General features: G+C 40.6%; 1 protein-coding gene across 4 annotated transcripts in view; it reads right to left on the bottom strand.

Moving 5' to 3' along the window:
- Window positions 1-17612, bottom strand: part of ARFGEF3 (ARFGEF family member 3) — a 91564-nt gene that overhangs the window by 15856 nt on the left and 58096 nt on the right. For all 4 annotated transcript variants that reach the window (XM_065630860.1, XM_065630861.1, XM_065630862.1 and 1 more), the window contains 14 exons: window positions 16506-16671; window positions 14952-15059; window positions 14498-14713; window positions 14144-14254; window positions 12603-12753; window positions 11675-11989; window positions 9959-10092; window positions 8406-8551; window positions 7045-7224; window positions 6537-6681; window positions 5310-5432; window positions 3122-3225; window positions 1429-1573; window positions 476-604 (listed from right to left, as the gene is read on the bottom strand). In XM_065630860.1, coding sequence (XP_065486932.1) covers window positions 476-604; window positions 1429-1573; window positions 3122-3225; window positions 5310-5432; window positions 6537-6681; window positions 7045-7224; window positions 8406-8551; window positions 9959-10092; window positions 11675-11989; window positions 12603-12753; window positions 14144-14254; window positions 14498-14713; window positions 14952-15059; window positions 16506-16671 — 2173 coding nt within the window. The remainder of the gene's footprint in view (window positions 1-475; window positions 605-1428; window positions 1574-3121; window positions 3226-5309; window positions 5433-6536; window positions 6682-7044; window positions 7225-8405; window positions 8552-9958; window positions 10093-11674; window positions 11990-12602; window positions 12754-14143; window positions 14255-14497; window positions 14714-14951; window positions 15060-16505; window positions 16672-17612) is intronic.

Raw genomic sequence — 17612 nt, 5'->3', positions numbered from 1 at the left:
GTTGTTCCATGCTTGAGGCCAGGGGTGGTGCTAAAGAAAGCAGGTTCTGAAACTTTCTTTGTGTGACAAGAGGGGAAGGCAGTTTCGGATCTAGTGGTGAGGTAGTATATGAACATTTAGCCAGCTCTTTATCTGCTGTCTTCCCCAGCGGGTCTACAGGACTATATAATTTTCTTTTTCTATTTCCTGGACACCAGACAAGTGTTTTCTGTGGCTAGGATAGAGTACCACACCTCTTTATTTGTGCAATAAATGTAAGAGTATGTTCAACATAGTCTCACAAGATACCTTTTGTCAACACAGAACAATGCACTAACTGGAACAACAGATCACGCTCTGAGAAAAACCCTTTCTACTTGAGAATGTCTCTGGGCTGCTCTAGCATGAGTTACACACTTCACAGAAGTGGTTTAGGATTCTAAGAGGTTCGGGTGAGGGCTCTACTAGCTCACATTTTATCAAGCCTTTTCATTACCGGGTGTCTTGGCAATGTCCCTCAGCAATTCAAAGAGCAGATCCAGAGTAGGAGGCTGGTGCTGACGGGGACAGTTGGATATGGCAGTTGTTAATTCTTCCAGCAGAATAATCCAGACATTGATAAGGCCTACAAATAAGGGAACGAAGATTAAAAGAGTGAGATTCTGCATTGACCTCAGCTGGAACTTGCCCTCAGAAAGTGACGCAAGCTGAGAAATTAATTAAAGATTACGGGTTCCTGCATGTTCACTGTTGCTGTGTAATGGTTGTAGGCAGTATCAATTTTTGAAATGATGGTCTCCTTTTCCTTCCCTCTTTATTAAGTTTGTGTTTTGTCTCATCCTTCCTCCTCCATGTATGTCTTGTTCTGGTCTTCTTTCTGAGTTTATGACTCCCATGAGTCCAGTCTCTTTAACCTTTTTTTTTAAATTTATTTTTTAATGAAACATTTTACACATCTCACTACCATTGCAAATGCTGCCCACAATGGTTTGTAATCATTTAGGCTTACCTAAAAGGTAAGGACCCTAAGGTGACTAGCCACTGTTTAACTGTCTCTATTTGGTACCCAGAACTGACCACCAATAATGCCTCATGAAGTATCATCAGGCTGCACTACATGCCATTTCATTGTGTTAGCTCTCACAAATATATAACGGTCATATTATTAATATCAGGATAATCAAAATATTATTAATTAAAATATTATCTTGTCCCAAGAGAGGGGTTGTATTTTTCTCATATATAAGCTGTATCTTCTAACAGAAAGAAGGTGACGTGACCTGAATTTCCAGGCTCTGTGCGCGCTCATGTGTGTGTGTAGACAATAGGAAGACAGTAAATTATGAAGATTTTCCCCTCCTTTTTGCTTTCAGCAGTTGGCAAAAAATACAGGGAAATGTGGAAGAAGCAATTGATCCATTCTGCATTTACTGCTTTCAATGCACTTACCAGTGTCATCATCAAAGTCAGAAAGGATGCACTCAATACCATCCTCACTGCTGGCTGACTGTTCCTGCACTCTTCGGGGCAAGTTAACCAGCCGGCCACTGAGGAAGATGGGTTTCAAGGGCATTTTATAGATTTTGGCTAACAACTGGGGATGGTGTGGGGAGGGGAGAGAGGAAAAAAAAAAAGAGAAGAAAAAAAAAAAAGTTGTAAATTTTGTAAAAGCTATCACATACAACACAGGTATGTAAAATAAAATACAAGTTATGAAAGCAGCATAATGTCAGCAACTGTTCTGTTCATCCAGCAAAAATGTAAATGAAAAATGCAACTAGAGGCCAGAAGTCTTCTGCTCATTGACAAGTAAGGGGCCGAGGGGAGGAAGAGAGGGAGAAAAGCAGTTTAAATAACACATTTTTAGGAAGGAAGTGTGCTCCCTCCTCATTTGTGAAAGTCAAATGTTGCTACTTACTGATTGCACCTATGACCTAAGATGCTTCATTAGGTGTACACAAAATATTTTGGAGCTCTGAAGGACTATGTAAATACTGATAAAAGGACCTGTACAGCTTTACCTCAGAGCTTCATTGCCTGGGTTGTCTGTTACCCAACAAATACAAACTTTGCAGAATGGTATTACAGCTGAGATGCTACCAGTATTTTACCAGGCCTTTCTAAAATAAACCATGTATTTGCAATATATAGACAAGATCTCTTTTTAGTCATCCCTGTTCTTCTTCTACTGGCAAGTTAAAAGGTATAACAAGATAAAAATGGCTGCTTTTTTTAAAGAGGAGAAAATATTTCTGCCTCACTGTTGACTGAGTGTTGTAAGAATAAGGAAGTGCACATAGTGTATAGACAGAATATATACTAGATACACACATAGACATTCACTAATTTTTTTTATGTGAACCAGATAGCAAGTACAGTTTGATATATGTGCTGTTTATTACTCTGAGCTGCTTTATTGTTTCCTTCTCCTCTCAGTCTGTGTACTGAATCTACCCGTTATCTCTGAATTTAGATATTACGTCCTTTCAGCTATGGTAATACCTTTTGTTACGCATTTGTATTGTACTCAGAAGAAACATGGCCTGGGTCCAACAAAAAGACCTGCGGGTACTACAGAAATACAAACAATGTTATAAAATCAGACAAAAAATGTCCTAATAACTCTGGATATTAATCTGTGCTGTGTGCAAGGAGATTAGAGGAAACATGCCAGCATTCTAATTGTTAAGAGATTTGCCCTGAGCTTCAGATATGTTTTCATGGTACAGATAAGCTGCTGCTGCATTTTAGAGGGGGTATCCTGTTGCTCTTCTTAAGATCTGAGAATTCTCAGGGATTTTTTTTTTGTCCTTCATTCCCAACACTGTTTACAGTAACGGTTTAAGTAAGAATGAATGTAGGTTTGAATATGTTACTACTAGGTTTTGAACATTCACATTTTCCCACATGCTCCTTGGGTCTGAGTGTTTTTATCTTCTCAGTTTTCCCACCATTAGCTGGCCTAGAAGGTATGAGATTCCTTCAGACTCCCACTCGCCACCTGGCAGTGCAGGTTATTACCATCAGGCTTACCACAGATTTTCTTGTGTTCAGGCAAACCATCTAACCATTGATGCCAAGCCTGGAGGTTAGAACCGTTTCCTAGGCCAGGTTAGTACCTGTGTAAGATTGTTCATCATACCTGAGAACATCTCCTGAGGTAATCAAGCGCGGGAAGGCACAAGTCTGTAGATGCAGATCCTGATCCTGGCACACAGTCACCCATCTCCTTACAATCTACTTCCCCTGGGGACAGGAAAGGCAGCATCGGGAAGGACAGAAGAAACAAACATAGCATTAGTTTTCGTTTTTTCATTCAGTTGTGCGCTAATGTCTGAAGAGAATCCAGGAAACATCCTTTATTTTATCTTATTACGTGACAACCAGATGATTCTCATACAAACAATATGGTAATATTTTGTATGAATAAATGCTTTAATAAATACATGCCTGTTTACTAAAGCTTTAGTAGAACTTTTGGGAGTTCTTGTACCTTATAGTCATCTGTCATATTGACTCCACTTTTTTCTATGGATGTATGAATTCCTTGCTCATATCCACCCTTTGCTCAATTTATTTACTCACTTTTTTCTATTCATTTGCACCCCAGTGCCCTGGAAAATTATTCTACCACAAGTTCTTCCTTTTAGTTCATTTATTCCTTAAATATAGCATTTAATATTTTCTGCTACAATACTTCCTTCTGCTGTCTAATTCAGGTGTCAAGGTCTCACAGTGTCAACTTTATGACATCCTCGGGCTCCAGTGTCTCAGTATTGCAGGTATTACTGACTCTGTGGCATCAGCAGACTCCTACTTTCAGGTCAGCTTCACTAAGTGTATTAAATAAGCAGATCAGTTGCAAGGCATCCTGTTGCAGAGCTCCTCCCTGGTTGACTCCATTCACTCCAGCATCTTCCCTGTCTGCACAGACTGTTTTCCTCCCCTCTCAGCCAATGTTCTGCCCACCCTAGAAGACTTCACTCATAACCATTTCTCCCGTTCAGCCAAACACTTCCCATTCAGTGCCAAATCTGAAGCTTTACTAAATGCCCGTATACATTAACATTTTATTGCCTTAAAAGTTATTCCTCTCCTAAAACCCACAAGATAAATATGAAATCTTTTTATTAAATCCTATTTTATTCTCTTTTCACTACATTTATTTGCTTTTTCTATGCCCTTAAGTATTCTCTCCATAAGGTATTTAAGTCTTATCTACTATTGAAATCAGCCAAGTCAGACAATGAAGTTTGCATCCTTTAGTTTTTTGTTAGAATGCATATAAACAGTAGTATATTTGCTATTGCTCAGTGCTGAAATATCCCAAGTCTTACTACCTTTAATACAAAAAAATATATTGCTTTTTGACATATAACCATAAAGGCGACAAACTTATCTCATGGAAGTAAGAAACCTAAAGAAATGCAAGACAGGCTTTTTAGATCTCCAAAAGGAATATGAGTTCCCTCTACTGGTGCTGGAAATGCAAGTTTGTTTCTCTTTTGTAGTAATAATTAGAATTCCAGTCTGTCATCACAAGCTGAATTCCGCTCCCATTGAAACTGATGGGATGAAATAGCTTAATAGGATGAGAATAACATTGAAGACTAGATCTGCTGCAGTTAGGTGATCATTTAAATCGAAGGGAGTCACTTAAAGACTCTGTGAATTAATATACATACAAAACCACCCCATTTTACCACTCGCTAGAAGTTTTGCGATTTACATAAGGAAAAAAAATCATTGCCACAGTTTAATGAAAAGTGTTGAGTTCTAATGATCAATGCAAGCCAGGAAACGTGAACACAGGGGCAGAATGACCTGAGCCCATTTGCCTTTGTTCTGAAGTTTGGTAAAGCACCACCATTACTTTGCTGGGCCACCTTGACTCGACACACCAGGTCTCCGCTGCCCTCAGTAACAGAACAAAAAAATGAAGAATGGGACAGTGTTGTTAGTTGTAACGCTCATGATCTCACGGCAGGTTCAGCAGGTTTTCAGCACGGCATATGCCAAACTACTGCTGCTGAGGTGGGCAGAGGTAGAAAGGAGCCTTGTGCCTTTGACTGCTGAGTATAAAAACGTACCCCATTCTGCTGCAGACAATCCATGCTGTCACTGCACAATGCCAGGCCATTTCTACAATATTCTGTGCAAGGTGGCTTTTTTGGTTTTGTTTTGTTGGTTTTCATTCTGGACTTGATTTCTACACTGCCTCTCTCTTCCCTGCCATACTATGTATTACATAACTGAATTATCCTCTTCTGCAAGATCAAATTTGAAATATAATGACTTAACGGGATAAAAGGAAAATAAAAAATATTTACCCAGTCCTTTGACAAACTTCATAAGGCACATAATATAACTGGTGGCAGCATTAGCAAAGACTTGGATGCTGTCTGTATTTAGAAATGCTTCAAAGACATCAAACACCGGAGCCTGGCGTTTCCCTGGGGAAATAACAACATGAGAACTCTTCCCCATCCCCCATAAAGGTGATTTTCCAACCGTTTTTCAACAAATTAACTGAATCTGTAGAATCTCTTCTGTTCTGGGCAGACACAGAAATGATATTTGAAGTAAAACCTTCTTTTGCTCCTGAGGTAACCGGTGTAGCCCTTCATAGCAAGTAATAGAGACCTCTTCCTTTCCCTTATCTGTGAAAAATATCAGCTTATGCCTGCCCAAATGGTAAGGGCGGGTTTGAGCTCTTGAACTCAGCTCAGTAGCTAACACTTCTGTTTTGTGGAGGTTTCTGGTTTAGTACTTGATAATTGCCAAGATGTGAGCAGTCACTTGGAAAAGTGTTCAGTCTATACAGTGGCAAAATACCTCTGCTTTTCCTAAGTGGAGTATCAGTCTTCAAAAGCTGTATACAGTTGCATTTTGCTATTGATCATAACAGATCTGAAAGACAGAATTTAGGAGGAAAACCATATTCCTTACACATGACTTGTAACATTTAAAAATGCCTTCTAATGGGGCAAAAGAACAGATTAAAGTGATTTTCCTGTATTACTCATACAAGCAATCTTTGGGAGAGATGTAGAATCATTCTTAGGGCAAACATGGTTTGTAATGGTGCTAGCAATTTGAAGCCCTGTGATTAAGTGCCTAGATTATCACACTAACCCTCATGTATAAGAGCAATAAATTTCATATCGTAAGAAAGACACTCCACATGAGATGTGGTGGCTGTATAGAGTATGCTTTCCTTTCTCTAGCAGGACAGTGACAAGGGCCCAGCCAAGCTCAGTACTCCTGCACTACTGTTTTGCTCAAGAATATTCAAGTAGGTTCGCACCATTTATTTCTCATTCTACTCATCTGCCAGAATCTAACAGACAAAAAGTCAGAACAATACCTCTGCTCTCTCTCCCACCACAACTAATAAAGCAGATACTTCAGTACAGTTCTGAAGTGTTGCAGTGCCACTGCTAAGTGCCACTGTTCAGGTAGGACACTTTAATCTATCGAGTCAGTTGTTGTGTCCCCAAGGAATAACACAGGGAAACAAAAGCACATATGAAACAGTCAGTTCAGTAACTCCTTACCCATAGAGTATTCTCCTACAAGGTACTCTTTAACCTCGGACTTGCTGCTGCTGTGCACTGTTTCCAGAGCACTGAACAGGGGTCTCCATCCTGACTGGATCTGGGTAGAACACATTTCCACCAATTCTCCTATAGAGGTGACCACCTGCAGACCGTGTAGGAGAGGTTAAAAGAATAAAACAAAAAACCAGAACTGGTACACAGACCTTCAGAAGAAATGAGGATGGCTTTAAACACATTCCTAGATTTCACTATGTCAGTCTACAGTAATTTATTATTAATTTTTTTTTAGATACTTAAAAGTTTTATTTAATTGCTTTAAAGCCAGGTGTACTGTCTCCATGCTCTGCCACAATGCTGGCTTATGTAGGCAGACCTCTCCTGACTCCTTGAATATGATGAAGGACACATTGGAAATGCTTTCAAGTGGACCTAGTGCACTCTGGAGACCATTCTTCTTATGGGCATGGTACGTCAGATACAGACACCCTGATCAGGGCTGACTTGCCTGGTCTTGCACATCCTCATCACACAGCTCTAGCTGCATGATACGCTCAAAGGGGCGGAAAAGCGCCTCATTAAAGTGAAAATGAGAAGGCTCATTCCAGTCTGTCAGCACTTCAGTGAGGATGTCATGGATGAAGGAGACAGCCTTCCGAGACACATGTCTCTCCTTATGACAGGCAGCCTGCAGAGAAAGGAGGAGTATTAGAGTTTGTCGAAGCAAAAAATTTGCTTTTAGCAAAACATTTTTAAGGGAGGTAAGCACTTCATGCTGCTGAACCCTAAAAACAGCTTCACTGTTAACAAGACTAGGGACTCTACTGCAATGAAAATGGGAGAGTACTGCCATGGAAATGGGTGACTGAGACTCTGAGCTGTTCAGAGTCCCACGGATGCATGAAGGTTTGCTGACGATTCAAAAAGCACAGAGCTAAAAATAAATAAATTATAAACCTCACAGAACAGAACTCATGTGAAATGTCTTTTGTTTCTACTATGTGACCATTTTCCCTTCAAAAATGTAGTTTCTGCATATATTGACCATACCTATCTATGCATGACCAAATGTCACTTTTATTTGGCTATTTATGGAAGTGGGAAGGTTCTCATCACTTTTGGAGGAGCTATTAAAAAAATCAACACTAATAAATCCGGATATGAAGTTACTGTTTTGAGTAACTATGTAGGTTATGCTAAATTCTGTCCTTTCCCTGATATTGCTCCTTCCCAGTAATGCCCTCATCCGCACTGAAGTCAACGAAAAAGACCGACCAGTCCTGCATTCTAAAAACATGGAAGGTACTTGAGTTTAAACTGCCTTGGGATCTTAAAAGACTTAAAAGTGTTCAAAACATGAAAAGTATTTAAAGTGGTCTCAGGCTGGTATGCAAAGGCAAGTGAGACACTAGTTTTCCACATAATGGGCTGTTAGGAAAGGAGAAGGAAAGGGAAAAATGTCACCTTCTTCCCAGTTGAGCTGGTTTTATGTGGGAAAAGAGAACCTGCATCATTTAATGGGAAGACTTGCAAGGATGCAGACCTTGACTGAGCAAATAGGTAGATAGTGGAGTTACTTGTAACCTCTTAGGGTGGCTTCCTTTTTTTCACCATGGACACACAGGAAGTATCGTATTGCAAAAATTCAACACACTGTCCCCGGACCTTCCCATTTCAGTTATTTAAAAGTGCACCTCTCAATGCTAGTATCACAACATATGAAACAGCATATACAATACCTCAACAAGAGTGTAACCAGAACTGACAACGTTGAGGGTTGATATACGTTTTAAGATCTACCAAGCCTTCTTCAGCTGTTTCAGCTTTGCCATTTCTTGCGCACATTCCCATTTTCTCCCTCGCTCCTACCTCTACAAGGTGAGGCGCCACCAGGCTCCAGCAGCGCATGAGGTGGAGCAATGGGCGAGATTTACTCCTTACAATTCTGAGCATGGCATCACCGAGCCGGAACAAGTGAAGTGCACTTCTCCTGTCCTGGGTAGATTTTACTTCACCTACAAGGAAGTATAAGAAAATAAATGGAATCTAAGCAACAGCAGCTCCTTCATCTCTAGATGTCTACATTGAAATTTAAATCAAGGTAGAAGTATTAAGTCGGAGGAGCAGAGTGGTGGAGGAAAAAAAAAGGGAAAAAAAAAAATCAGTGTAAAACACGGCCTATGTCTGTGCAGATAAAAGAAGAGGAGATTGACCCAAGTTTTAACAACAACTTATTAAACACACTTTATTTTTACTTAAGTGATCTTTTTTTGGGAAACATTTTAAAGACAAAGGCTTGGAAAAGTTAAGCAAGGAGTTAAATTGGTAACAAGATCCGAAATAATAGTTGCAAAAACCTTTGGTGACATCTACAGGTAAGAATAAAAACTGCAATTTATTTAGTTTTAGTTTGTCCTTTCGTATTTATCAAGCAAAGCATGTGAAGCCAGGACTGTGAGAAAATACTTTCCTGTTCCCTAGCCAGTAATACTTATTTCGTATTGAAAGGGATTAATCTTCCACTGCTCTTACAACATTTGGAAAGACGTTCATTCTCTCATCTAAAATATGCCAGTGCTTTTATCTCTAATGAAAGATGTAAACAGGGGGCACATCACTTTTAATATTTAAAAAAACATTTAATTGCTCTATCCTAATTTTAGTTTCATTATTACTAACTACTGTTGACTGCCTACTAAATACATGATAAGAGGGTCATTATTTATAAAAAATAAAGTGATGAATGTTGAGGCCTGGAGACAAGCAAGAGCAAAAACCAAACAACTTGAAGTGTCACATTGAGTAAATGACAAGTAACACTTCAGGGAGAGAGGAAACCGATTAAATTGGAGATATATACCAGATAAAATCCACGTCTGCCATGGGACAGTGGGTCGAGTCCACCAATTGAGACAGTGGTGGAAATGACAATTTACAGGCTTTTGTTTGTATGTTCTCCACTCTGCTGGGGAAGAGCAAGCAGGACAAATCCCACTGTGTTAATTAACATTCTTCAGTTGTGTGCTTTGTTTGCTATCACCTATTTTCTGAACATTTCTGAGGTTATCCCACTGTCAAATGTCTAACCTAAATCCACTGTCTTAGGTCTACATTCACCCAAGTTTCCTTACTGGATTGGGCTTCAAAAATGGGGCTGTGATTAGATGTCTGTGGATAATTAACACTCTCAAAGTCCAAACCACAAATCAGTGTCCTCTGAAGTGTTTTATAGCAGGTGTGGATGTAGTGCCTGTCCAAAAAAAGCGCTCAACTTTTTCTAAAGACTTTGAATTGCTCCTACAGAAAGATTTCATTAGACTAAATTGGAAAAATTAAAACCGTAAGAATACAAAGCAAGTCCCGTAAGCAGTACAGGTGTATATGAAACACAGAAGCCTATAAGGGATCTGTAGGCAATTTACCTGGCATTGCAAGGGAGTAATCAACTGTATCTGTGACTGAATGGAAAAGCTGGGCCTGAGAAGCCTTCTTGAGCTGGTAAAGGAAGCCTGCCAGTGCCATCAAGTTTAGCTTGTCAGCAGCATCTTCAAAGAGCCTGTGAGTAAAAGAACAGAATCTAATTGAAAAATTCATGAGATGCAGACTTAAATGTGTATGTAAGAGGAAATCTCTTATCTCTACACGGCTGCTACGTGTTGCCTCTGGTGACGCACCGGTTTATTGAGGGCTTTTTCATTTATACAGTGCTACAGAAAGACTTTGATCTGGAAGCTTTATTGATTGGAGGGTGGGAAAGTAGAGTGCTGCAGGACCAACTAGTACCCTTCCAAGATTCACCTGTGGTACTAAAACAAAAATCCACTTTTTCAAGGAATCAATGCTTCCCCATTAAGGTATCTTAATGCTATAAGCAGTTCATGAACCAGTAATCAAAAAACAGTGAGAATATGCCCAGTCCTCACAACACGTATCATCATAGCTTCACTGACTTGAGAGTTACACCAGTTTGCTCCATCTGAAGTTACAAATCCTTCCATGAAAAACAAATTAATTCAAGTCTTAAACCTAAAGTCGCTGTACCTGAATTTCTATTTAGGAATATAAACAAGAGATGTTATCTTCAGCTGCAATGAGCTCTGAAGATTTAAGAGTTAAAATCAATATCCTTAAAGCAGTAAATTTATGCTCACATAGGAGGTGAGTTTCAGAGAGATCACAGTGAGACTTCACATGGTGCAGCCACAAGTTAGACACAAATACGATTTTCTGACGTTGCTCGTCAGGAAAAACTTCCTATAGCACTGGGAAACTGGGGATTGAGTCCTAATAACATCCATATTGAAGTAACAGTGTGGAAACCAAACCTGCATTGTTAAAATTACAGTACTGCTATTCTCTCATTCTCGGAACCAAGTTGTATTGTGAGCTTCCTGAATAAAAGGTACTTTCCATGCACAGAGTCTAATTCCTACGGGTAGAGCCAGTACGCATTACTTTTTCCTTCTGCATTTACAAATAACGATCTTCTATGAGCAGAGATCAAGAATGCAAAGTATTAGCTGGAGAGAAAAAAGTATAAAAAGCATGCAAACCCAGGAAATATTCAACTCTGGCCTGGGCTGCTGAAAGAATAGCAGAAGTAGTGAAGAAGTCTGTGACATATCAGTCTGCAGACTGTGTTGTAGGGACATGTAGCCTGGTCGTTCTGTGACCACGCGTGGTGGCATTTCCTCCTTCAGACACCTTGGGGCAGGCTGGCAAGCTGTCCACACAGTCCTGACAGAAGCAGCTGCTTTCTAACTGACACCGGTCTTGTGACTCAGTCCCTTCCTGTCACGACAAGACAGTTATTTCGTCTGCTTTAAGGAACACGACAGATTAATTTACATGCAAGCAATAAATCCACCACTCTCAGGATGCATTTCGTTTACTTGGCGTATTCACTGTTGTGCACAGACTTACTCAGCCCTGTACCTGCAGGGCAGGTACTGTAGAGATACAGAAAACCAGATCTTTTAGGAACTGCTGTTTGTGACACACATGCAGCTGTTTTGTGAAACTCAGCTGAACCAAGTGGCTGCAACAGACAAAATCAAGCCCGACTGCACCACAGAAAGGTCCATTTTGCTCCTGTTTTGAGGACAGGGATTCTGGTTCCTGACAGCCGCTGCTTTTACCTGTCAGCTTGTGTGGAGAGTGTGAGAACAGCCTTGGCAGCACTGGTCCCACACAGCAGGCTGCCTCCACGGAAGTCAAAAGCTCTGCCCTTACTGCTCTCCTTGACGAGTTCCTGAATAGAAACTGGCTGAATGACAGGATTGCTGCTGAGGGCGGTCTCCTGCTCGGGGGTCAGTGCCTGAGGAGACTCTCCAGGCTCAGAGTCGGGGTGCAGCCCTCCAGGTGCCTGCTGTGACTGGGTGATGGTAAGAGAGGGCTGGGAAACACCGTCACTGAAGTGGGTGTGCTCCAGTGTGCTGATGTACTCACACACCCTGAGAACAAACAGGAGAAGCAAAAGATGAATAAAAGCCCCCAAAACAACAACTCCTCCCCCCACTAATCGCCAGGTTCACTGAAGAAAAGCACGGGTCTATACTTCAGAGGGGAGTCAGGAGGATAGTGCAAGTACAGCTCTCAGCTGCCTCACAGCCCCATCGCTCTGAGAAGCCACCTTACATGGAAACCTGCTGCCAATTCACAGGCACTGATTTCTACATCTGAAGCAGATATGATGTACAGGATATTTTCCTCAAACCATAATCAGATGACCTCTAACTTTCAGACTACACATGGATAATGTGTCATTTTACATCCTTTGGCCTCCCGTGTGCTTAGATAGCAAATAGTTTAGTGGTGTTGTATGAAAAGCCCACTCAGGTTCCTGGGCTTGCAACAGTCTTCTGGTAACTTTGAAATTTCTAAGCATTGATTTTGTCTCTGAATAGTGGTGGAAAACAGCATCATCTTTTCTCTTGCGGATACTGGCAGTTAATTCACTCTGACTATATGGAATACTCGTAGAGCATGTAAAGTCCTTTTTCTCAGTCCATTACTTTCAGGCAATGTGGTATAAATTCTGTTTATTTTGGGAATACTGGTGGGTACCTGAACACATGAGGCCAACAGTCCTGATTGTGGCTTCCCATCTCCAAGCCCACGTTAAGGACTGCATCCATGCACAGAACATGAGCAGTGTGCAGGCAGACTCCCTGCACTTTCCCCATCTGCTCGAGTTTCTGCTCCACTTTCTGTTTCACTGCAGCACAAAAAATAAATAATAAAAAAACCCAACGTTAGCTTCTCCATCTTTTAAACAAACACTAGTTTGTATATAGGGTGATGGCAAAGGTATAGAGTCTGAAAGCTTTTAGACCAAAAAAACCAAAAAAATCAGAGAAACCCATTTCTTCCTAATAAACATAAGGCAGTTTTAAAATTAAAATCCCTTTTGATTGATCTTATATGCACAAAAAAAAAAAAATCAATGCCAGATCGACACCCTCCACCCCCAAATTCACATCTTGTTGCCCACAGAACAGATGCAGATTGCCAGTGATAATACATGTTTCTTTTTGGAGCTGGCTGGCTAGATATTTATTTATTTTTACCAAAATGTCCTTTGCTAGCAAAAAAAAAAAAAAAGTTTGCAGATTTCACATCTATTTCCACACAAATGTTCCACCAAAGAGCTTTTGTTAATGGACACTTGCCAAAGCAAAACTAATCCTGAGATGAACTAACAAGCATTTGGACTTCATTCTTTTTCCTGAGAATCTCTGAAAAGCTTAATTTTCATGCTGCATTGGAATGGAAACAAATTTTGAAGCTTTGCAAGCTTTTATAGAACAGATATGTTGGCCTCTGGCCAGTGCTACTGCCTCCTCTTGCTTCAGTGTGGCCTGGCCAACTCACTTCAGTCATATCTATCAGAGTGACCAAAAGCTAGTTTGTGCTCAGGCCTATTCAATTTTGTTTTCTCTACTGAGACACCAAATTTAAGTGTCAAGCAGGGTCATTTGTGTGACACTGTATTTTGTTATGGGCTTCTTGGCACTAGAAATCAGATGTCAGACACATTTTATGTGCTTTTCCAAACAGGCATTGGCTTTATTGACTTTATTGACTTCCACTGGGTTTGAAGTAGTGGTGTAGAGATGCAGAACTTTTTATATGTTATACATTTATCATGTTTTCATTCCAGCTTCATTTAACTTGATTCAGAACCAGTTTTAAATATGATGATGACAAAGACAACAAAGGATTTATACACAGGACAGAATGAGAGAGATGCAAACTCAGCTTATATTACCACCCAGAATATTAAAAAAATTGTTTCTCTGATGCTCTCTAGTACTCATACTAGTATCACAAGGCTTAAAAAGTTCACATTTCAAAAATGCTGTTGGCTCATCTGTTGTTCCACTGATTTCAGTTCCATATAAAATATAATTAGTGTGACATAATGTTAAGAACCTAGGACAGTACGACACGTACTGAAGCCTCTAGACATACATCCCACATGCCTACAAGTGAGTGGTGCACAGTACTGGCATTCCCCTCTGTCCTTCTATGTGTAGCAAAGTACTTTCCAGTTGCATCTTCGCAGGCAACATGAAATAAGGTAGGTAATTTAAGCACGTAGTTACCTTGAGCTATAGTATCACTGGGCTCTTGGATTTCTTTTTCCTCTTTCTCTTCTTGGACACATGAGGCAGCAGCCATTTGGGCAAGAGCAGATGCACAGTTAGCAGCAACTCCTGGAAAGCAACAACACAATTATTGTTTAACCAGCATTTCCTACCTAGTCCCATGCAATCTCAACAACAAGTTGTGTCAAGGAAAGCTGGCTGTAGGGCAGGTACACTCTATGGGGAGTCCTACAGTCCAGGTTCCTATCCGAGACTGGAACAGGATGCTGCTTTTCTCTCTCCTAAATTCTTTCAAGGAAAGTTAGCATCCTATTTTATGAGTCTGCCATGACATCCCACATGCAACAGTACCTAGAGCACAGCTCAGCCGGGCTGCCCTCCTCAGTCCGTCCAGGCTCACGCAGATGGAGTCCTTCTCCTTTTGGTTCTGCTCCTTGGCTCCTTCTGCTCCCAAGATGAAGGCCAGTCCCTTCGAGCTGCCTGCCATGCGGCCAGTCAGTGGTGTGGACAAAGTGTCAATCAAGTTCTTCCAACAGCCGATTAAAAGGTATCGGGCAAAAGCAACTCCTGGAGCGAGAAATGCATTACTACTACTGCTGGAAAATGACACAACAGTGGCTTAATCATCAGTGGTAAGAAAACAAGTCATATTTGTCCTCTGCATGCTGGGCTATCAATTAACATGTAGGATGTACTGACAACCCTTAAATTGTTGTTCTAAACCACAATTTATCTAAATATTCTTATGGCATATAACAACCCGCTGCTGATAGATACATCTATGCTTATAATACAATCTTAATACCTGCAACGACAGAATCATCTGTCTTCCGGTTTTGGGAAAGAGGAGATTGAGCTGAAGCAGATGCCATCAATTGGCCACCAATTGCACTGCTTCCCAAGCCATCGATATCTGCCAGAACATTAAAAAATAACAGATTACTATTCGACATAGGGATGGTATAAGGAAAGCATCTCCTACTGGCTCTTCATTCAAATTAAGTACTAGTGCACCTGACTTCTCTGGTATGTTTTTTAGTTGCTCTTTTCTGGCAGCCTTCTGAAGCCTTGACATAAACAAGAACTGTGGCATCTCATGCTTAACCCAGTATAACTAATGTTTTCTTGAAGAGGGCAAATATCCCACTCTCAGAAGCATCAGCCCCTAAACCCCTTCCCCTGAAGTTATGCAGTCAATAGAACTCTCGGCAAAGATTTCATGGTATTTTTTGCAGTTCAGAACTTCCCACACTCTTAAATCTCCATTTTTCTTAGTATAACCTTTCAAATCTTGCTAAATCCTGTATCTAGACATCCCCAGACCTCAGAGTCCTCAAGATGCACTGGGATCCTATGTCCTAAATGCAGTTTTTAGTATACCTAGTTCAGTCTCAGCAAAAGAAATACAACCCTTTCTCCAACGCAACAAAAGACCAGCTTCCCACACGGAGTTTAATGTTAGGGACATCAGATTGATTTCCCTGCTAGCAGCCCCTGTCCGTCTGTCTCTTCTCCACATACTTCATGGCTATTGTTTTTCCAAAGTGTTTCTTTCCGCTCTCCACTCAATAGCTTAAAGCAACACTCAGCTCAATACCATTAGCAAAAAAACTTTCAGAGCAATGCCCTTTGATTACCAGTTAATGGCTCAGCTGAAGCCAGTGTTCTCCCTGCATACACGGTTTTAATTACCTCTTTGTAATCACACAGTATACGCATTCAAGCAGACAGTGCATTTTATATCAATCCAATATCATAGACATCCTGCTGCCTTTCAGCTGATACCATTTGATTTTTTTCCCTCAAATGAAGCTAAGGATTGTTTTTAAGAATTTGTTAGAGGTGCTCCAGGTTTTCAGCTTCTCTCCAGTGCCATTTGGCATAACCCTGCCATAGCACAAATCTGAACCAAGGGGAGCTCAATCTGTGGAAGGCTTCCAGGATCAGAAGCTGCTATTTTTATTTGCACTGCACCACAGGCACACTGAAATGGCTTTACTATGACATCAAGAAAACAGCAGCCTTACCACCTATCATTAACAGCTACCAAGTCTACCAGAACTGAGGCTAACAAAACTAAGAGATGTTTTGGTTCAGTGAACAAACCTACTCTCCTTGTCTCCAGGGACAGTTTGTTTTTAAACCCATATTTCAAAATCTTTCTGTCTGATCCAAAACAAACACTTAAGTACCTGCCACAGTTAAGTCTGATTCCTTCTCTACTGGTAATTTTGTCAAACACCACATGTTGCATGATGACATGCTGTTCTGTATGTAATGCAATGAAGCAGCATGTTATTGTAGCTTGTCTTAGACACGTGTCTGGAAGTTAGTCTTGCCACCATAACACAGCACTGACCGGTCAGCATGGTGATAAGTGGAAGGCTGTGCTCTTCAGGGCTTCCCCAGTATCCAGCTTCCCCCAGCATGTTCCTTTCTAGTACCTGGTGGTACAGTTCTTCAACCCAGGCCTGGGAAAATACCATCAACACTCCACTGGACTGGACCTGCTTCATGAACTCCTTCTGCAGAGAGCCATAAAAGCCAGATGTAAGACAACAGTAAGCCCTACAGCATGAGCCTCAGCCCCTAGATCTACTCCTCAGCTTGAGGGAATGCAGGAGTAGAAATGAAGTTATGCAAATGTAAGAATTAACCGAGGATCACAGTGAAGAATGACACAAACAAGGAGCTCTCCCTTCTCTCACTGCAGTTCATGCAAGATGCAAATCATAATGACAGTTCTTGCACAGTAACAATGGGACATGCTGATCTCTCACTATTTCCATAAGGCAGGGATAGTGTGTAAATTCCAATAAAAAGAAGTTGTGGCACCTAATGCTGCCTGTTCAACTATCAGGTCCTTCTGGCTTGAAGTCACCACAGACAAACTGGGGTCCAATTAGATATCTGAATTATTTTCAACAATACTTAGGTCATGCTCAGGCCCATTGGGCACAGTGTTACACCTAGGGAAGGTTCTGAGACACAGAATTGCTTTGGCAGCTGCTGAAGAACATACCAGAACTGATTATGATGTTAAAACCCATTTGGTTTTGAGGTATTCTAGAAGACAAATTCTCTTACATGGGACGATCAGCAATAATGGTACATTTTGACAGATCTTTTTGTTTTATTTATTTTTTTTGTTCCATATATCACTGATTTTTTTTATGTTTAGGAAAACCCTGAAATTATTTCTCTTGGCCAACTTAGTTGAAAAACACAGATTCGTATTTTATAACTCCTGCAGCCTACAGAACAATTTATAAAAAGCCCAAGAATCTGAGGAATCCCAGGTGACACAAAAATAATCAGTTCATATGACTAAAACCTAATTATTTTTCACTCTTAACTTCTCATGTCTTCACCTGCATAAACACATATCAAGTATTAAGCAGGAAATTTGTCATTATGCTCAAAAGTAGTTGCAAGATGAAGGTATGTCACTTGATAACATGCACAA

This window comes from Caloenas nicobarica, chromosome 3, assembly GCF_036013445.1.
Source record: "Caloenas nicobarica isolate bCalNic1 chromosome 3, bCalNic1.hap1, whole genome shotgun sequence".
Taxonomy (NCBI): Eukaryota; Metazoa; Chordata; class Aves; order Columbiformes; family Columbidae; genus Caloenas; species Caloenas nicobarica.
The sequence above is the reverse complement of the archived record's forward strand: the minus strand, read 5'-3'. Positions and strand labels throughout refer to the sequence as shown.